The 22483-nt window shown below is 41.7% G+C and overlaps 1 protein-coding gene across 2 annotated transcripts in view; it reads right to left on the reverse strand.

Annotated features, from left to right (window-relative positions):
• The window catches only part of EBF2 (EBF transcription factor 2), a 197277-nt gene that overhangs the window by 18663 nt on the left and 156131 nt on the right, over positions 1-22483 (reverse strand). For both annotated transcript variants that reach the window (XM_053578271.1, XM_053578272.1), the window contains exons 8-10: positions 20612-20729; positions 18972-19102; positions 17736-17862 (exon numbers count right to left, since the gene is read on the reverse strand). In XM_053578271.1, the coding sequence (XP_053434246.1) occupies positions 17736-17862; positions 18972-19102; positions 20612-20729 (376 nt within the window). The remainder of the gene's footprint in view (positions 1-17735; positions 17863-18971; positions 19103-20611; positions 20730-22483) is intronic.

Genomic DNA, 22483 nt, shown 5'->3' on the forward strand with positions numbered 1-22483 from the left:
GAAGATAAGGCTTGGTACACGGTAGACAATTAGTGCCAATAATTGTGAAATAAGTGAATGAATGAACATACTTCAGCATTTCTACCATTCCAAAGAGTTTCTAATATTGACTCTTTCTAATCTTTCTCTTTTTTCTTCCTCCCTCCCCTTAAAAAAGTATACCTTTTGTTTTTTAAATCTTATGGCTTAAAATTAATGTACGATCAGATCAAAGTAAAGAAATCAAGAATAAAATAATCATCACCTCCATTCTTGGGATGCAGCAACGAAATAGGACTGTATGTTTCCTTTTTAATCTTCCTTTTCACATATCTAGGTATTTTAGAAGTATCTATTGCTATTATTTTAACTATCAAAACCATTTTTTCTTTTGAGGAACCACAGCAAAATTAAATGTAGAAATAAAAAAAGTCACCCATAAACCTCCCACTTAGGAGATGGCCTGGATTAACATCCTTGCTTGCAGCCTTTCAGATTTAAACACACAAGCGTGAAATTATTCAGAGACGTACCATTAACACTGTTACCTAACCTACTTTTTATCCACCTAACAATATATCATAAACTTTCCCCCACATTATTAAGTATTCTTTTATAACATTATTTAAAATCCTTGCATATTTTTCCATGACATGTTCTATAATTTATTTAAATGGCTTCCTAATGTGAGGCATTTAATGTGTTCCTAATTTCTATTATAAAAATCAGAGCAATAATTATCCTTTAGCACATAACTTTATTTCAACCAGAAAATTCCAAGAATTAGAATTACTGGACCAAAAATTATAATTAAGTCCTTTCACACGTTCTGTCAAATCACTACTCAAGAGAACGCATGTGGTCATTTTAAGTTACCTTTCTTTACTCATTAGTGATGTTGAAGAATTTTTCTTCTATTTTCTGATCATTTTAATTTCTCCTTTTATGAATGGCTTAGTCATTCCCTCTGCCCTCTTTTGGGAATTATTTTCTTTTTTTGATGTGTAAAACTACTTTATATATTTTTAGCAATCTGTCAACGTGCTGCAATATCACATCCTAATTTATCCTTAGATGCTATTTACAGAAATGCTGACTCCTATATTTGATGAGTAAATGCACACTCACGCACACACACGTACATGTGAATTCTGAAATTATTTACCTTATCTGGATTTCATTTTGTTGTATACTGTTAGGTATTTACATTTGCCACGACTTTACATCAGAATTTGCTGAATGGTCTCTGGACATTCTGTGGTGTTGATCTGGATGAGAGTCATTCTAGTGTACAGAGTAGATACAACTCCATGTAGTCGTATGTAATGCAACTAGTGGTTGTAATACGTGTTTAATATTTGATAGTGGAGTTGTCCTTCTACAGTCTTTTCAAGCTACATTTTATCAACCATTATTATCCATTTATTCTTCCAGATTCAAAAAATAGTACAATTGCGCCAGATCTATCACTAGAGAGAAAATAGATGGCTTTGTAATATCAATACCCCGCCTTCCTCCTTAGAACCCCCAGTAAAAAGTGTGCTCTGCCTCATGTAAGGGTTACGGATTTTTCACTTTTATTTTTCCTATGTATTCCATTCTTTGTTTTTTATTGTGACTATAATTACTCCACATCTTCGTGTCAGAAACACTTGGTTTTTTCCTATCTGCACAGGCAGCAGGTGGGAGGGGAGGGTGTGGTCTCTGACAGTCATTAAGAGAATTAGCTTTATAGATGAGTAGACCTTGGGGTTGAATTCCAGCTCCATGATTTCTGGGAGCTGTTTAAAACCCATCTCCTGGTTGGCTGTCAAAATTCAAATATAATGCCCCCCAGCACAGTGCTTGGCAAAGACAAGATCGTACCCAAAGGCAGCTCTTATTTTGTAACCAAACCCTAGACAGATGTCGCTATTTTTTTCTATTCATTCCCTTAGCTTTATACATTCATATCACGTACGTGTAACAACCACTTTGTCTCCTTTTCATAGGTATTAATAGTTTAATCCTATCTAGTTTTCTTAATCCCATTCTTGTATTGGCAGAAACTTGCCAAACAATGCTCATACCTGGAGATGAATCCCGATATTCTTACTTATTTTCCTCTAAATGGAAATGATACTAACACTTAGGAAATGATACTAATAGTCAATAGCATTGACTATTAGTATCATTTCCTATTTAAAATAGTATTATTTATTTATTTAGAGAGCCTCAAGCTGTTGCCCTGGGTACAGTGCTGTGACATCACAGCTCACAGCAACCTCCAACTCCAGCTCACAGCAAACTTCTGGGCCCAAGTGATTCCCTTGCCTCAGCCTCCCAAGTAGTTGGGACCATGGGCACCTGCCACAACGCCCTGCTATTTTTTGGTTATAGTTGTCGTTGTTTGGCAGGCCTGGGCTGGATTCGAACTCACCAGCTCTTGGTGTATGTGGCTGGCACCCTAGCCACCTGAACCACAGGCACCAAGCCTAAAATAGTGTTATTTATCATGTTTCATTGATGAGTTTGATCAGGACTTGTTGGGAAATTATTTTCTCTTGAGTTTTCTCCTTTGACAGTTTATACTGTATTTCCTAATGTCTCTTCTAATATTTTGCAATTGAATATGAATTCGTGGGTTGGTATATAATTTCCTTAGTATATTTATGAATTAAACGTGTTAATATTTTCTCAAGATGACTGATGTGAGGATTAAATAAATCAAGTCACTAAGAATAGTTCCTGGCACATGGTGACCATACAATTGTCAGTTGTTATCTTTGACAGGGATTTATGTACACATATTAATAAGCAGGAGTGTGGATGGGTCCGTCCAACTTATGACTAGTTTTTATATTATACTAGCTTTGAAAAATAAATTTAGAAGCTTTTTTATATTTTATTTCATGGTCAGTAAAATTTATATAGCATGGATAGTATCTCTTGGCTAAAAGAACTCTAGAGAAATTGTTCCTGTTGTGATCACTAATTACACTGTAATCAAATCAAGAGGAACTTTTCTGTTCTTAACTCTCAAGTTAGCCTTTGACTTTGCTCTGGTCTTGACGTTTAGAAATACTCCTACCCACTGTCTTTCCTGACCCTGCTTTGCCCAGCTTCCCTCCCACCTCTCTGTCTGCACCATCTCAGCCTATTTTGAGGATGGTTCTTTGTCTGCCCACCTTGTAAAAATTAATGTTCTTCTGGTTTGGGGATTTTGTGATGTGGGCTAACTTACTGGAGTTACATGATATCTCAAAGTAGTTTTGATTTGCATTTCTCTGATGATTAAGGATGATGAGCATTTTTTCATATGTCTGTAGGCCGTGCGCCTGTCTTCTTCAGAGCAGTTTCTCTTCAAGTCCCTTGCCCACCCTGAGATAGGATCACTTGTTCTTTTCTTCCTAATTCGTTGGAGTTTTCTGTGGATTCTGGTTATTAAACCTTTGTCGGAGACATAACCTGCAAGTATCTTCTCCCATTCTGAGGGCTGTCTGCTTGCTTTACTTACTGTGTTCTTGGCTGTGCAGAAGCTTTTTAAGTTGATCGGGTCCTAGGAGTGTATTTTTGATGCTGCTTCAATTGCCCAGGGTGTCCTCCTCATAAAATATTCACCCAGGCTGATTTCTTTAACAGTTTTCCCTGCACTTTGTGGTATATGTACACCATGGAATATTATACAGCCTTAAAAAAGATGGAGACTTTACCTCTTTCATGTTTACATGGATGGAGCTGGAACATATTCTTCTTAGCAAAGTATCTCAAGAATGGAGGAAAAAGTATCCAATGTCCCAATTATAGCCCAAAAATATGGGGAAAGAGGGGAGGCGGGAAAGAGGGGAGGCAGGATGGGTGGAGGGAGGGTGATTGGTGGGACCACACCTATGGTGCATCTTACAAGGGTACATGTGAAATTCACTAAATGTAGAATATAAATGTCTTAACACAACTAAGAAAATGCTGTGAAGGCTATGTTAACCAGTATGATGAAAACATTTCAATATAAAACCAGCACATTGTACCCCATAATTGCATTAATGTACACAGCTATGATTTAATTTAAAAAATGGCAAAAAAAAAATTAATGTTCCTGGAGATTGTTGCCAACGCAGTCTTATGCTTTGCTATACTTTCTCCTGGGCAACTTCACAAGGCCCTGTGATTTCCATGCCAAGCTACATGCTTACCATCACGCATCTTTCTCTCTCGTCCACAAAGCTTGCCTGAGAGTCAGCCTTACATGTATATCCAACTATTGGCTAGAAAGTTCCACGCAGATGTCTCTGGGACTCTTCCCACCCAAAGTACCCAAGTGCATGAAAGTCTCAGTCAAGAGCACCGTCCTCCATCCGATTACCAATCAGAAACCAGGATTCAGTCATTATTTCTCAACATGATTTGCATTTTTCTAAAAGAATCATCAACTTCATCACTTTAAATGTTTTCACATATAATCTGTATAGTATTTCTTTGAAATTTCTAATCTTCTACCTCCTACCCTTTTGCTGTAATTTTCTGAAGTTACATTTCTAATTTTGACTTGAGTTCCAAGAAAAATAGCTCCCGGTTTCTAGATAGCTGAGTAATAACTTCTAACTTGATTATTTTAGTTAACTGCACTGAACTCATAAAAGTAGCTTGCATAGGGTGGTGCCTGTGGCTCAAAGGAGTAGGGGGCAGAGGTGGCGGGTTCAAACCCAGCCCTGGCCAAAAACTGCAAAAAAAAAAAAAAAGTAGCCTGCACAGTACCTGCCTTTTGAAATTTATTGAGTTTTTTGGAAGCAATACATATTAGTCTTGTCCTCATTCTATGGGTAATACTTTAATGTTTTATTTAAGATTCTTTTTGATGACATTAACAACACATTTACCCTTTTTTGCTACATAAATCTGTCTTCCATATTCTGCTTGTATCTCTAATCACTTTCAAATACAGATAGTAATTTGGAAAATATGCAAACTATTTTAAGAATTATCTTTAGGTTTCTCTATAAATATTTTACTTTTTCTAATGAGTTGAGTCTGTTCCTCCAGATAAAAGAAATTTTGCTTGCTTTCAATTACCCCACCTCCCTCTCTCCACTTTTTTATATTTGTTGACAGTTTATCATCTTGAACTGCTATTACTATTATTAGATTTTCTCTGATCTGTATTTTTTAGAAATGAATTTTCATATTTGATTATCACCATATTAACAGTAAGTTGACCCTTTATATTTAAACGCTTTCTCCACTGGCCAATCCTCCAGCAGTCAGACAACATCAGTGAAAATAAGAACTGGATTCTGTCTGGGCTCTTGAATTAAGGGGACATCTGTTGTTCTCACACAAAAATGACAAGTGCCGTGGATATAGAATTGTTGCGTGCATACACACGCTTTTCCATTCAAGGTCAAATTCCCACTTACACTACTTATTCTCACCCCTCAAGGTGGGGACAGGGGAACCTCAGGGTTTTTTCCTGAGTCTCCTCTGTCACAATCTACCCATACTGTTCTTTCCCAGGAGAAAACTGACAGGACCAGCTGGGGTCCACACATCCACCAGGACAGCTCTGCCTGCACACGCTGGCACTATGGCACAAAATATTTGCCCTATTAATGACACCAGCCTAGTTGCAAGCATTCATACCAGATTTCTGATTTCCTTATTTTTGTGTCTTCCTGACAATATATTCTAGGGGGAAAGGGAAAGGGGACAGATTAAATGCTTGCACTTCTGTTACCATCTTACCCAGACACACATGTAAGAATAGCTGTTTATAGAACTGGAATTCTGTAAACACTTCTTCTCACTTAGTGGAAATGCCAGCAATTTTGGAAGCCTTTTGCTTTAGTAAGAGGATTTTTAGTGGCTATAATATGTAATAATGAAAATTGCTATAACCACTGTTAGAATGTACCAAAGGCTTACTATGTTAAGGGCACATGGCTGAGCCTCTTACATACATTAGCTCATTTAAGCCTGATTACAATCCTAGCATGTAGGTTTTGTTCCCATTTTCAATGCAGTTCAAGGTGGTAAGAGGCGGGCTCTGTACCTGCCGAGCTCCAAAGCCTGTGCTCTCAGCTCTTCCTGCCCTGGAAATGCAGGTGCTGCTCCCGCCACCCTCTCTGTGTGTTCCCTCCCACCTTCAAGCAAAGAGCAGCAGATGGGGAGGGTGAAACCCTGCCTGGGTCACAGGAGAGGGCCCCATGTGGCATCAACCAGCAAACACAAACAGCTGCCCGGTGCTGTGGGGCAAACAGACTCGGTCACCGAATTCTCAAAATCCATCACTGCCTTGTTTTTTGGTAAACATTCACTTTATCATTACCCAAAGTGTGGATTTTCTTAGATGGAGAAAACCGAAAAATTATAGATAGGAATACGCTTGCATCATGCCTAATGCAAACGAAAGAACTATCCTGTAGTGTAAGAAATGTCACTTCCTGCCCCACTGTGTCATTAGGGGCATGGGGGAAGGGGAGAGCAGACAGAGAAGGAGTGAGGGTGAGGGAAAGGAAAAAAAGGAAAAGAAAAAGAAAAAAGAAACAAGAATGACTAATTCTCACATAAATTGGATTTAATTTTGACCAAAATACATTACTTAAACATTAATTTTTAATTCAACTTGTTAATTAGTTGTTTAGGATATTGCATCCTTATTTATAAGTGACATATGTTTGTAATTTCCCCTTTATATAATATATATTCTCCAATTTCAATATCAGGTGTACCCAGATCAAGTAGAATGATTTTGAAGCATTTCTTCTTTTTCTATTGTCTATAAGATTTGGCATGATCTGTTTTTTGAAATTATCTTTTACTTTTATTTATAAATATTGTCTATTTTTTGATACTTTAAGAAGTTAACTGATGACTCTATGCTGAACCTCAGAGTCAAGGCATTCTATAATAGACATACTCTTATTTGACAATGTGAATGTTACTTTCTTTGTGTTATTATTATTGCTTACTATTTCGAGGTAGCAATTGTCTGATTCCTTTTCTGAATGTCTTTATGTTCTTTCTTTACAAGGTTTTTGTTTCTAGTCCTTGTTTTAAACATTGTTAGTGTTATTAAATTTTAAGCCTTTTTAATTTTGTGAAGTCAAAAAGAATGGAAACCTAATAAACACATGTATAAGTAAAAGTAATAAAAATAAATAAATAAATAGAACTGTCACTTCCTTTCCTGTGGCACGGCTGCCCCCCTAAGCAGGAGCTGCCCTTCACCGAGCACCACAGTGGTTCACCATGGGCCCCCACCATCAATGCCAGCCTCCGCCCTCAGTCCTTCCTGCTGTGTGCTGAGGATTCCCTGAAGCTCTAATCAGCACACAGCTGAGATGGGGAGGATGGTTTTTCTCTAATGGAATCTATCACACATGTGTACCTATTGTTCTCCTGAACAGACTGAAAACCCCCAGGACACAGGACTGTATCTGGCTTATCTTCCCTTCCTGCTCACCCTCTAGCTCATAACTCAGTAGGCTTAGCAATTTATCTTTTTTGTTGCTGTTGATGTTTGTTTGACACAGAATGTCATTCTGTTGCCCAGACTGGAGTTAATGGCATTATCATACCTCACAGCAACCTCAGATGGCACCTTGCTATTACTAGGTCTCAACTCCCAAGCTGAAGGAATCCTCTGGCCCCAGCCTCCCAAGTGTGAGCTTCATTTAATCAAGTGCACCTCTGAAGTTCAAATCACAAAGTTGCAAGTACCCAGGCTCTGTTAGCCAACACCAAACCAGAAGAGGAATGTCAGCCTTCAACATAACATCAAGCTTAACAACCTTTCCTTTGGTTCTAGACTGGCTTCCTAAATGACCAGTTGTTTTGCATCTTAAAGACTCAGCTTCACCTTGACCCGGCTGCCACCTTCCCACTCCACCTCCCCACCTCCCAGGGTGTTCTTCGGCCTTTGAGACCTGGTACAAACCAAGCAAATCTCAATTAGCTAATGAGGTGCCCAAGACCAGCACCAAGACTGTCTCTAAGGGCCAGCCAGGTCATTAACTGCCATCATCAGTGTAAATTTATGACCTCGCCTACCACCACGGGGATGCTGTGAAGTTCTGCCAAGCCTTTGGCTGACAGGGATAATGCTGGCGAGGCAAAAACAGAGTAAATTAAAAATAGGCTTCAATCCATAGGCTCTATTTATCTACGTCTTTCTTTAGTAATATAACATTAAGGTAAAAGGTCATATCCCCACTGAAATATAATTTATATTTACCTTTTATTAAATAATTATGGCATGGCATGAAGTTAAATATTACAGAAGCTAATCAAGAGGGAATTCAAGAGAGAAAACTCAGACGTGAGAATTTCGACTTTGCTATACATAGAACATCTTAATCCTCCACTGGGAGTCATTCAGGTTTGCTTAAGGAGTTTAATAATACACATTTCAACTGCCACAGAATCTAAATCCCATTTGGATCAGCCTTGAAAAACTTTCATCAATACCTTGAGATTTCATAATATTTCTCCTGAGAGCCTGGATCTTATGTGTCATTTCTCATTTTGATTGCGGGTATAATATATGAGGGTTACTTACATATCTTGGACCCAACAAATGGATATAAACTATAGGCAATGTGTGAACGGTTTCTTTTTTTTTTTTAAATAAATAGTATTTAACTAAAAATATCTACTGGGAACCACTTATGAAAAAAATAGCTGGCTGATGCTCAATATTAATTTTCCCAAAGGATTGGTAAGACCTATAAATTCTATATAATTTTTATTTGCTTTCCTTAAGAGAAGGCGCAGAGACAACACTGACCCCATCTTATGCTTTTATTTCTATTCTCCTAAATGGAGAGGACCCTAGGTAACACAGAGAGGGGCTCTTGTTAAGAGTTTTGAGCTAACCTGGCTTATTGTACCCTCAATGAATCCCCAACAATAAAAAAAAAATTAAATTAAAAAAAAGTTTTGAGCAGAGCTTAACAGTCCAGTCTTGACATTGAAGGCAGGAGGTCATTAACTTGTATACCTCGTCGCACAGGAGCACTGATCACATGAAGAGCAACATCAAGACCTGAATTTGTTTGTAGAAGTCTGAGAGGAGCAGAGTAAGCTGATGGGGAGAGGGAAGTTCTCCGGGATGGTGGTGAATCACACGGCCGGCCTGGGGTCCAGCTCCCCTTATCAGTGAGTAATCACTCGTCCCCTGGGACTACCTGCGAGTGGCCTTTGAGAGGCCAACAGTGGTAGACCTTCTGAGCCTCGCTGTTTATTTGCACATGTGCCTCTATCTGCAGAAAAAGTTTATGGGGGGAGGGGAGGAAAAGCAGAAAGAGGGATGGAGGGAGGGGGGGTGGGGCCTTGGTGTGTGTCACACTTTATGGGGGCAAGACATGATTGCAAGGGGGACTTTACCTAACAATTGCAATCGGTGTAACCTGGCTTATTGTACCCTCAATGAATCCCCAACAATAAAAAAAATAATAATAAGTAAAAAAAAAAAAAAGTTTTTCACTTTTAGCAGATGTTCACAAGGCCTGTGGTCCACTGAGGGTGACAGCCCAGAGAATAGAGGATCCCTACTGTCCTAACTCGAAACCCCAACTTTCAGAAGAAAGACGACCATGGAAAGAGATCCTGCCTGCTGTTTGCATTCTACAAAAACAAAGCAAAACGTTTTAAAGAGAAGAAATAAACTACATAAAATCTTTAGAATGTGACTGCCAGATCAACACCAGATCAGAAGGTAGACGCCACTAGGCAGTGGAGGAGAGAACGGGCATGGGGCGTATCTGCCGCCTGGCTTTGGGGGAGAGAGACACTGCGGCCCGCTTCGAGAGGAATCTGGGTAGGCACAAGCTTCTGCCCTCATGCCATTTTCAGCACTCCCCTTGCCGGCCATGGCACTCTGATCCTACTTGTTAATTCGCATGAGGTCTGCCTTGGGTCTCTCTTCCGCTCCGTGTCTGATATTCACAGGCTGTGTTAAATGAACATTTTAATGCTCCTGAGTTCATTTTTTTTTTTTCATAGCATGTGATGGTGTAGTTGAGGTAAAGCTGGTCCCGCTTGAGATCTGCCTTATATCCCAACACCGACAAATGATACCACCTCCATCCAGCCAGGTGGGGCTGGGTTTATTTCTCTGCAAAGACAAAGGGCTGGACTAAATGGGCTCCAAGTCTCCTCGCTAGTTCCTGCATTCCTTAATTCTAAGGCTATTACTTATATGGAGCAGCACTCTGAGGACTAGAAACGGGTGGGGTCCAAGTCATAGGCTGTTGAATTCAATTGTCTTTAACCTTGACACTTAATTCTCGCCCCATCTCCATTTGTTTCAATGTAGCAAAACTTCGGTGTTACCGATTTAAAAAACAAAAAGGAACAAAGATAATATTAGGAACATGTTATAAAGAGGCAGTACCTGCCTTTGTGGACACAGGAACAAGAATACCAGGTGAGAACCAACAGTTCACAAGCGAAAGATTAGACGGAAGCCTTTGATATTTAATTTTAAATGAAATATGAACCTAATATTTAATTACGCTTTGGTTTCAGGAAAAACTGCAGCAGCAAGACAGATTGTTTGAAGAAGGGAGTAATATTCATGGTTAAGGAGACAACTGTAAAAATTAAAGATAAATTTCAAGGGGAAATCTAAATGCCACGATGGAGCAGTCATGAATATGCTGCTGCTCTCCGTAATGTGTACTTAGAATATTATAGCCCAGAGCACCAGTCCATTAAGGGACTGGGATGTCTCTAGTGAAACAGCCGCCCCCTATTCCGGGGCTAACCACAGAGACATCATTCTTCAGACTCAGCTGAAGGATGATCTGAATTTCACACGAGGTGTGGGGAGAGGCCACTTCAGTATAAGTGGAGGCCACCAGGAGGGCTGTTGATTCCACCTGTTTCCAGTTGTAACAAGGAACCATTGTATTGGGCCAATTTTTGATGTCTGAATTGGGTATTTTTAACTAAAAATCAGATTCATTTCTTCAATGCGATTTCTTTTTTTTTCCCTAGGATAATGCTATACAGGGAGGAACAAAAAGAAATGTAAAATACATGAGCAATGAACATTTGAAATCCGGCTTGCACATCTGTGCAGCACTCCTCCGTGAAGGCCACTTGTGCAGAGCCTTGGGGAGGAAGCTGTTCAGGGTATGATTTGGGGGTTTGTGGAAAAATCTAGGCTTGCTGCCTGTTCTCGACCATTTACCTGTGAATGAACACTCTCTCCCAAATGATGAACAGTACAAAAATGGTTTTTTTTTTCTAAATAAAGGATAAAAAATATTCTGGGGAGGAGGTTAGTTACCATGAATTCTGTTTCTCAGCATGTCTCAGGCTGTCTTTATCAACTTCTAAGTTCTACTGTGTACCTTACAAAACACCTACTGTGCCTTCACTGGGCCAGCTGGGTCTCTTCTGCTCCTTTGAACACCCGCTCCTGCGTGACCTGCCCTCGCAACCTGTGAAGTTCATGTTCTTGGGCTGTCTCGGGCTTCTCTGCTCCCTGCAAAACCCACATTTCTAACCTAGACCAGCATATTAAGCGCACAATGTGACAGGTCTTTTAGGAAGAATCCACGTTTTCTAGACAGGACATATAAGACCACCTCTGCTCCTACAGCAACGAGGAAGGAAGCCTCTTAGAACGCACCACGGCTGCATGGATCCTCCTGCCAGACGCTTGCAACAGTGAATGTGCTAGGATTTTAATACTTAAAGTCCTTTGCATATGTATACAACTTTATCTTCCCAGTAAGGTAAGTATACCCCCATCTTTAAGGTTAGGAAAATGGTGCAAAGAATAGCTAAGTGATTGTTCCCAAAGCTGGAGGCAGATCCCGACCTTGTCACTCTGTCCCCATCTCTCTTCTGCACGGTAACGGCCCCCCAGGCTGTCACCACCTCCCACCCCAGTGCCCAGTTCTCCCAAGTTTAATAACAATGTGCAGGGCATACTCCTTTGCCTTCTGTAACTTTGATTTTGCACGGAGAGGATAATTCCCACCCCTTCTAAGGAATTCAGGCGCTCGACAGGCCCTGAGTCCAGCACATCACGCTGAGGTAGTGGTGGGGGAGGGGCTGGAGGAGAATTTTCTGGAGCCTCTTTCCCTGCCTCCTGCTTTTTGAGTCCCCTTCTTCTACCTAAGAGTAAACACAACACTTGTGTTCACGATGAAATGCCCCAGTCTCAGTTAAGAACCCTTCCCGTGTGGAGCACTTTGTAAGCCAGAGGACCTCTGTGACAGCCTCAGGAACAGGACTCAGGTCTCCCAGACTTATTTCTCTGCTTAACAGATTCCCAGACCCTCTCGGAACAGCATGGTTTGGGCATGTGGGGCGGCGCCAAACACTCTTCTCAGCATCAGCCGAATTAGGGAAACCCTGAAGGCATGGGCCATTACTAGCACCAGAGCTGTACAGAGAAAGAAAATGGGGCTCAGAAGGGCCAGGGGACTGACAAAACAACACACGCAAAGGATGACACGGCCAGACCCGAGGGCAGCTTTGTGCATTTCCTCCAAGGCCCCGTCCTGTCCCCAGAGCTCACCGTGCCCCACTACAGCTCTCTAGGTTGCCAGTTTTCCTTTTCCTCTGGAATCAAGATGATTTTCCTCCCTCGCCTTTGCCCGAGTATTTCATCAGGGCCTACAGCGGCCTCAGGGTACTGACTCAAGAGGTGCCCCAAGCAAGCACGTGGCTCATGTTTCAATTCCAGCCCTCAGGAGGCCAGCCAGCTGGAAAGGGGCCTTTGTCCAGCTTCTCCCAGGGAAGAGGCCATAGCTATCCAGGTGACCAGAAGAGGACTCAGCTCTGAGCATAGCAAGTCCCCTGCAAAGCCACCACGTTTCCAGCCATCAGACTAAGACCAAATTAGCTCTTTCCATCAGAAGCTGCCTATGCAATGGAAAGACAAGAGGCCAGGCCACCAACCCACTTCCGGTAGCGTCTGGACCCCTCCACAGATGATGTCAGCTTCCTGTCTGCCCCCAACCCAAGATGCATTTGGTACAGTGACCTCAGGGTGGAAGTGTTTCCAGAGAGGGACCAGCCTCCTGGGGCTGCCTAGATGGCATTTGTATATTTGCTTTCTTCTCTGTTTGCCCCCAAGGCCCTTCCTTCTCCAAGCCAGTCTTCTAAAAGAAGCTTCGCTGACGGACAAACTGCCTAGAAATAACTTCCTTTGTCCCTCTAGCAATCAAGTTTACTAATAGGTGCTGTTTCAGTATTTAAACATGTCAGACACTATTTTGTATCCTATTTTATTATTTTAATTTTTTGTTAAAATCAATTTTATTCAAAATTAATAGATAAAAGAAATATTTTAAAAATTTAAATAATACCAACACCCAGAAATCATCACTTTGGTAAGCAGGGTTCTATACTTTACTTGGGTTTTTTTGTATAACTACTCAACACACGCACACACACACACACACGTATGGCTTTTAAGTTTTTGTTAAACATGTATCACAGATATCCTTCATATAAATAATTATCCATCCATAGGATTATTTTTAATATCTAAGAAAGTACAGAGATGTGCCAGGAACAGTGGTTCATGCCTGTAATCCCAATGCTTTGGGAGGCCGAGGCAGGAGGATCACTAGAAGCCAGAAGTTCAATATCAGCCTGACCATATAAGAGACCCTGACTCTCCAAAAAAGTAAACAATTAGCTGGGTGTGGTGGTGCCCACTGTAGTCCTAGCAAGTTGGGAGGCAGAAGTGGGAAGATCGCTTGAGTCCCTAAGTTGGAGGTTGCAATGTACTACAGCCTGAGCAACAGTGCAAGCCCCTATCTCTAAAAAGAGGGGTAGAGTTAGAAATGTTCCATTAGTTACTTAATGAATCTTCTCATGGACATTAAGGGTATTTACAATTTTTCACTACTAAAACCGTGCTCTAATGAACAGCCTTCAGGCAAACTCAATTACTCCCTAAGTATATGTTCTTAAAAGTAGAATTGCTGGGTCAAAGGGTACATACATTTTTATAGCAGCACACAGGGCCTCTCCTGTAACCATTTACATCTCTACAGGAGTGTGTTAGAATCCTTACTTATCTTCTAATGTTGCCAACCTGATATTTTCATTTGTTTAAAAACAAGTCTTTGCCAACTTGAGGGGAAAAAAATGTGATACTCTCCTTGCCTTCATTTGCATTTAGTTGATTATTAAAGTGGTGGAAATTGTTTATATGTTTACTGCTTAACTGCCCTCCTGCCTGCATGAACTCCCCATGTTACTTGCAAGCTCTTTATCTGAGCATTTGTCTTTTCCTCTTTAATTTATAGGGTATCTAACATTCACCTCTTTATCTGCAACATATAGCAGTTGAAAAAGAGTTGGCATACATTTTTGCTGGACAAATGCATCTTTTAATACACAGGATAATGTGTCATATAGAACAAAGAAGTCCCCAGTTTGCCTTTCTCCTCTCGATTGAATGCCTGGTCCTCTGCCATGCAAACATTTTCTTTTTACATCATCATGGCCTTTTATGTGATAGTATCTGTTTCAGTGTCAATGTGAGCGAGGCTCAAGATTATAATTATTTTTGAGATCTACGATCTTTTAAACTTTCTGCATTTTTAATTAAAAATATGTAATTTGAACACAGTTTAGTTTACGACATGAAATTAGAAATCTTTTTCTTTGAATGTTCAACGAGTTGGCCTAAGACATTTGTCAATCATTCCATTCTGTTCACATGCACCACCTGACTTTGCTACTCACCTCTACTAAGTACGTATACACGGAATGGGTGCAAAATCCATTTATTTTTTAATTTTTCTCTTGGTAAAATGCCGCAGAAGAGAACGTTCTTCTGTATGTTCCTGCCAGGCCCTTTATTCTTTTAATTGTTGAAACTTAAAATAGGTTTTCATGTCTGGTAGGACAAGCCCTCTCTGTTTTTTTGAAATTCCAATTGTAGCACCTTTTCTTTCCAGGTGAACTTTTGTAAAGTGTTCCCATTTTGTTGGTTTTTGACTGGCGCTGTGTTAAATTCATTCATTAATCGCCATCTTTACCATATTCAATCTTCCCACCTCTCCACCAGCTGGAAGTATTTTGTCCTTCCTCTGAACTCCCTTAGCATGTTATACCTTTAAAAAAAAAATCACTTTCTAAACTATACCCACCCAATTTTTCAACTCTGAAACCTGAGAGTCATCCCCTTCTCTCCCCTATCTAATCAATCACCAAGTTCCGTCACTCCTGCCTCCTAAATTTCACCCACTTCGCCTGTCCCCACCATCGGTGTGTGTTCTAAGTGACCATCATTCCTGGCCTAGGCCACCACGCTGGCCTCCGGCTGACCTCCCTGCATCTACTAGGGCTTCGAGGTCATTCAGGGACAGCCCAAGCTCTGGCTCCCTCCTACCCTGACCACTCCTCCTCCATCTCCTTCCCAAGCTCTTCTTTACCATCCTGAACCCTAACACTATTGTGTGTCTTACCCCCATCGCTATACTCCCTTCTGGGGTGATCTCATCCAGACCTAGGATGGCTTTAAATCCCACCTAGATGCTGATGGCTCCTCCGCCTGCCACCCTCCTATTTTCCCATCCACACCCCTTTCTCTGCCTGCATCTCCTGCCTCCCACCACCCTCTTCCCTGACAGCTCCACTCCAGCCATGCCAGCATTCTCACTCTTCCTGACAGCACCAGGGGCCAAGGGGCTATGGCTGGCCCCTTCCTGGACATCTGCTCAATGTCCTTTCTGCAGAGAAGCTTCCCTAACCACCCTACCCAAATCCTCCCCCTCCTCCCCCACTGCTCACTCCCTGAAAAGATACTTTCTTAGGGGTCTGTCTCCTCTCTACTTTGTAAACTTTATTAGAATGGGGGACTGGACCTCAATCACTTCTATATCTCATGGCAGGCATGTAATAAACCCTAGTTTGAACAAGTGAAATGAATGGATAAACTTTTTCTCTTGGAGAACTAGAATGGTAACTTCTTACACTATCACTTGGACTAATAGACTCTCCCTTAGATCCGCAAAAGAATAACACCTGAGATATGCTTAACTCAGGATAGAAAAATTCAAAAGCAAATTTTTAAATAAATATCCCTAAATATTACCCCTTTCCATCTAATCCTGATTGAGAGCTCACGAGAAGTTTGCACTTTCATGAGAGTAGAAATATGAGTCCAAATGAGACAAGTACATACTATATAGAAAATAATATTGTTAAAAATTTGCAACATGTCAGATATACTTTCTTGGTGTAGGTATTTCATTCCCTATGCCCCTAATATTTTTTCTTTCCAAATACAATAGCCTCGTTGATGTGCCTGCTTTGGGATTAACTTAAGAGCTAATCTTAATGATTAGTTAATGATTAACGCAAGAGCATTCTTTGTTCTGAGAAAATACCTTTCAGTTATTCTTCCTTGCACAGAAACCCCTAATGCCTTCTTATCTCTTGCGGAATCAAGTCCAAACTCCCTTATAAGGCTTTTATTTCCTTCATTTAAAAAATTGTGTGAAATACACATAGAATTTATCATCTTGATTGTTTTTTAAAGTTCAATAGTGTTAAGCAATCTGCCTCTATGAATTTGATGACTCCAGGTATCATACAAGGCTGTTAAGCTGTTTTAAGGCTTCTCGCCCCCTGTGTCCAGCTTACCTAGGCCCTAGGCTAGGCTGTACCCAGTGCACTCCTGCAGCTGCTGAAGCAGCCCTCAGGTATGTGCTTGCCTCACCCTGTGGTCTTGGCACATGGGATTCCCACAGTGAGAACATGCATTCTTTTTCTTTGCCCATCCAAATCCTCCTTACCCTTAAACACAGTCTTCAATTTCTATTTCTTTTCCTCTTTCTTTTGGAGACAGGATCTTGCTCTGTCACCCAGACTGAAGTGCAGCGGCGTGACTGTGATCAGAGACCACCACTGTAACCTCCAAATCTTGGGTTCAAGCGATCATCCCACCCCAGTCTCCTGAGTAGCTGGGATTACAAATGCACACCAACATACCCAGCTGACGTTTCTTATTTATTTTATATAGAGGTGCGCACCTCCCTGTGTTGCCAAGCCGGCCTCAAACCTGGCCCTGAGTGATCCTCCTGCCTCAGCCTTCCAAGATGCTAGGATTACAGGCATGAACCTGGCCAGTCTTCAGTTTCTGTCTCCTGGACACCCCATTTCTCTACTCTAGCCCACAGTAAACACTTTCTTCCTGAAACTCATATTCCATTCATTATAAATATCAAACCTTCTGAACTGGCAGATTCTTCAGCTATTCTGTCTAATATACCATGGCCTCTGCCAAAAGTCTCTAAACTTTCAAACAGGGAAGAGACCACATCTTATGTACCAGCTGAACCCACCACCTAGAAAGACCAGCAGATACAAACTGGACACTCTGTAAATATTAAACTAATACATGATTTTTTACTTTCATAAAGTTTTGAAATACTTTGAATTGCTCTGAAACACCACTGGGAAACTTTCTTGAATCTTTTCAAGATAGTTTAGTCGTAGCCAACCACTCGGTCTCATTTCTTTTCATCTGACTGCGCGTATAAAAAAGACTGTTCTACCAAGTTCCAGCAAAGTTACATTTGTAAAGGTGAATCCTTCAAACAGCTACCAGGACTGTCTCCCAGATCACGCACAAGTTGCTAAGTTAAAATGCAAATTCAGAATCAAGTCTACCCTTCCTCATTAACACACTCATAGAAAGACCTAGAAAATGAGGGTGATGATAAAGTGGAGAAATGGGGAACTGAAGCAGACGTGAACTGGAAGCCAACATCTCTTGGAATCTTTTTCTCACCTACCTGTGTAAATGAACCTTCCTGGGGCACCTTTGCAGAACTGTTTGGATTTATAAGATAATGTCACCTCCACCACTCCTGGGATGTGCCGAGGAGGAGTCTGCACTCTGATGGCATGAGGGGTTATTAGCTGCAGAAGGACATGAGGCAGAGAAATAAAGTAGCTATTAGACACGGATGCAGGATCAAGGATACAGGACGCAGAGTCTTCCAATTGGCCTAGAGCAGAGAGAAGCCCTGGGAACTCTGCTCTAGCCCAACTGGAAGACCCACCATGCTCCAAGTGGACTCCTACCAAACCCATCCTTCCTAGGTCCTTTCCCTCCCACAAGCCCAGCTCAAGCCCCTACCCCCTGCTGCCCACCCTACCCCCATCCCTGTAATCACTCCCTCCGGGGAATTCCTACACAGCCTGTGACTTCAAATATGGATTCTACCAACCCCAGCTTACCACCATTACTCATCCTTCTATTGGGTTTGATGTGATTGTGAAAATAAAACATATCCCATTTAGAAAATTTGCAAATTACAGAAAAATAGAAAGAAAAATATGCATATTACAGAGAAAACCAATATTAACATTTGGTATGTTTCCAGTACTTCTCTATGGATATGTAATTAGGTTTTACACCCACAGACACTGTTATCTTGATCTCTTTTTTCCACCTCACATTGTAAAAGCAAGCACATCCCTTTTTCTGCGTCACTGGAATTTTTGTGATACACGATATTTTTTTTTATTATTAAATCATAGGTGTGTACATTAATGCAATCATGGGGCACCATACACTGGTTTTATAGACCATTTGACATATTTTCATCACACTGGTTAACATAGCCTTCCTGGCATTTGCTTAGTTATTGTGTTAAGACATTTATATTCTACATTTACTAAGTTTCACCTGTACCCTTGTAAGATGCACCGTAGGTGAAACACAATTTTTAAAGGTAGAAAATAATATTTCATCATGTATTGGACCACTCTTGTATTATTCGATATCTGGGCTGTTTCTAATTTTTCCCACTTTTAAATAATACTGCACTGGCTATTTATCTTTTTAAGAAATCTATCCCTACAACTGTTATGACGTCCACATCTTTTGATCCTTAGGGATAAAAAGTAGTAGATACTCAATAATGTCTGTTCATGCTGATGATGATCTAAGAATTACTAATTTCTCCAAATCAGAACAATCTTTGGGACAAAGGAAATCAAGGAAGCAGGTTTCCTTTGCCTACCTCGCTCCAGACAAGCATGGTTCCAAAAACTACTTGGAGACCATCAAAGAAGTTGTCTCCAATGATAATGACCATCGCTCCTCCTGTGGTCCAGCCTTCACTTGGGCTGATGGCTTTGATGCAGGGAGTAGCTGAGAAGATAAGGAAAGAAAATGTCAGGTCTGTTCTTAGGTGGGTGAAATGTGGAGTTTTGGGGATGGGCTGCTCTTAACAGCCGTTGGTCATTCCAAGAAGTTCAAGCTGAGCTTGCTGACTTGCCATCATTCCTTAATTGGTTGTTGGTTTTCACCAAGTCATTAAAGCCTAATGAGTTGACCATTATGTATGAAAAAGTCAAACACTTAGCTAATTGTCCAAAGGGTGTTTTTAAAGCTCTGTTGTTTTTGCCCATATTTTTATAAGTTGATCACTCTGGAAATGTGTAAATCCCTTTTCTCTCCCCACCTCCTCTGTCCCAAGATGTTAAGATTTACGAGGCCTATTAAGGTGCTAGCGAGAGAGAAAAACAAGGAGAAAACAAAATCTATCATAACGGAAGGTTTATTTTCCAGCTCTATCAAGAGACAATTCCTAATCACTCTCCTAACTTTGTAGGGAGGATTTTTCTCCCCTCCTTCCATATGTTCGAGGCCTCTGGACTTTGCACCCCAACAGGAACCCAATATGGTTTTCAGGCCATAACCAAAGTCAATCCATCACTCCATTTCCAAAGTTGACAGGGTCGAAGGTGGAGGAGAACTTTGGCAGGACTCCAAAAACATGAGCCCCCTTTGAACAGCCCGTCAATCACATCCAATCAGTCAAAAGAAACTGGATGGGTTCCTAGTTCTGAACCCTGGGATTTTCCTCTCCCCATTCAGTGCCCACTGTGGGAGAATTAACACCACTCCAAATTCTTTACTGATTCAATCATTTTCTTTCAGTTCATTAATTCCCATTTAAAGATGATACGAGATACATTTTAAGGGCTGAGTGAGGGTAGGGGGTGGGGGGCGGTATACAGCAAAACACCACACTAAAATAGTAGCCTAATTTGACCATGCATTGTACATTAGAGGGTCTTCCCACACCAGGGATTTGGGGAGAAGGGAAGGGGGAGGAATAACTAGAGTGAAATTTACTGAGGTTTGTCAGTGATCTTCATCCACGGACTTTAATATTTTGGACAAGTTGAAGTTTAGCAGTTGCTGGTATTTCTAATTACTATAATGCACTTGGAAAACTACGCAGAGCAGACCATGATTTCTTCTTGTCCAAGCAAACAAAAATCAATTAGTGTCAGTTTCCTTCGGCACATTGTTTTGTTTTGCCCACAATCTGTTTAAGGGCACATCTGACACTTATTCATACACGTCTGGCACAGTACTGTTCCTGTTTAACTAAGATGTCATAGGCCCACATTTGCCTGAAGTGCCGTCTAAGCAAAAAGAACAGAGAACTGAACGGAAGAAGCTGAGAGGCAGGGGGATACAGAGCCGGCCGGGAGGCGTGTGGGGCTGGAGCCCGTGTTTACAACTTCATTTAAAAACCCACATGGTTTTGTGTACTTTCTCCGACTCCGAGACATGCATTTGAAATTCAAACAAGGAAGTATGTGGAGAACTTCATGTGTCTGCCGTGCTGAGCGCAGACAGCCCTACCTTCAGAGGGGTCCAGTCTCCTCGCCCTCCGCCCGTGCTTGGAGTTGTTATGAACGAACATGTTGTCAGAGACGGCCAGGACATGTCCGTCCACGTTCACTGTTGTGGACAACACAACCTGCGTATTTAAAGTAAAAAGGATGGGGGAAGGGGCAGCAGGATCAGTTTCACGTAAAATGGTAAATGCACCTGAATTCTGTTTTGCTGCACTCCTGTCTGGCACATGAGAGAGAGGACAGAACTTGGGGACTGGCAGTGTTCTCCATAACCCAACAGATTTTCTTCCTCCTGTAATTATGGAAGAACTTTACAGAGAAAGAGGCTGCCCTTCACCCGAGCATTGTGATCATTTGTGTTCAAGCGATGACCACGTGACGAAGTAGAGCAACTAACCATTTGCTTGCCAAGGCCAGAAACCCAGTTCTCTAGCAAAGGACTTGGACCATCCTTCCTGGCAGAACCTTCACCCCAGGAAGCTGAGCTCCATACAGCAGCTGGAAGGTCACTTTTCCAAGCTTGGGAATGGGTGCCTGCATTTCAGCTGTGTCCTAAACCGTGCTGGACATGGAGATGCTGGCTGGTGAAGTGTCGGTGGTGTCTCTGTCCACTGGCAGAGATGCCTAGAATTTAGTGGGAAATCAGGATTGCTGGAATTCAGGGCTCAAAACACGGGGCATGTGGTGTCCAATGGGAGAGCGGGGATGGGTGGAGTGGAGCAGTGGGGGAACTTGAATTTGGAGTCAGAGGGAAATGAATTGGCATCCCAGGCCCGCTGACCTCCCTAATGTGTAACCGTGGACAAATTAACCTCATCCAATCTCAGCTTTTCTTATTGTAAAACCTAAACAACAGTGGCTACATTACAGGGATGAATGAAATAAATGAGGATAAAATGAGATACAGGGTGATCCAAAAATTCAAACTCTGAAACGTTCCCAACTCCAATTTTTTTTTAAATTTCAGATTAATGCGAGGGTACAATTAGGTGACAATGTTCGCACTTGTTAGGCAGAGTCCCTACTGTAGCAGCTTTGAAACTTTTTGAGCACCGGCACGATGCTGGGGGAATGCTGGCTGCAGCGGTTCAGATTCCACCCCCACCCTTCAGGGATGCTCAGCTGGTACGTGCATAACCCAAATGTTCCGCAATCCAAAATTTGCAGCATTTCTGGTGCCAAGTATTTCCGATAAGCAATTCTCAACCTGTGATGCACCAAAGATTCAGCACAGCGGTGGTGTGTGCCAAATTGGGATGTGCCCTCACTGTTTTGCTTCTGCCTTACTTGAACAGTCCACAGACAGATAGAAGTACTCATGGAGATTCTCGGATGGGCTAAGCTCTGGGGAAGGTTCTAGAAAGGCAGCCATAAGGTGCTAACAGTACCAACAGTGAACAAGGCAGGACTCCTACCCTCAAAGAGCTTATCTGCAGGTTGGAGAAAGAAATCTAACACACGAAAGGAATAACACACAGAATGGTATTAAACTGAGTCCCCCCACCGTGTGGGCTGCAGACCAGGGTGTGGAGAAGTCCAGAGGGAGGGAGGTTAGCACAGGTCAACCAGCCACCACCGCAGAGGACAGCGGACCTGGGCACACCTACCACCGACTTCCTCGGGAAGATGAGCCATCTCAGATGTGAGTCTACTTCTCAGCTCATGTCAGCTGTGCACAGCAATTATTTTTTTTGAGAAAGGAACTCGTGCTATACATATTTATGCATACGTACAGATCTACCGCGGAAAGGCATTGAATAGGTGCATAATGAGAGCCGTGTTTAAAAATGACTCTTCCCGCCTGCCCCCAAATTAAATTGGTGGATATTCTACTGGTAATTGTCCTGCCCCTCCTTCCTTGCTTATTAAATAAGGG

Source organism: Nycticebus coucang, chromosome 24 (genome assembly GCF_027406575.1).
Source record: "Nycticebus coucang isolate mNycCou1 chromosome 24, mNycCou1.pri, whole genome shotgun sequence".
Lineage (NCBI taxonomy): Eukaryota > Metazoa > Chordata > Mammalia > Primates > Lorisidae > Nycticebus > Nycticebus coucang.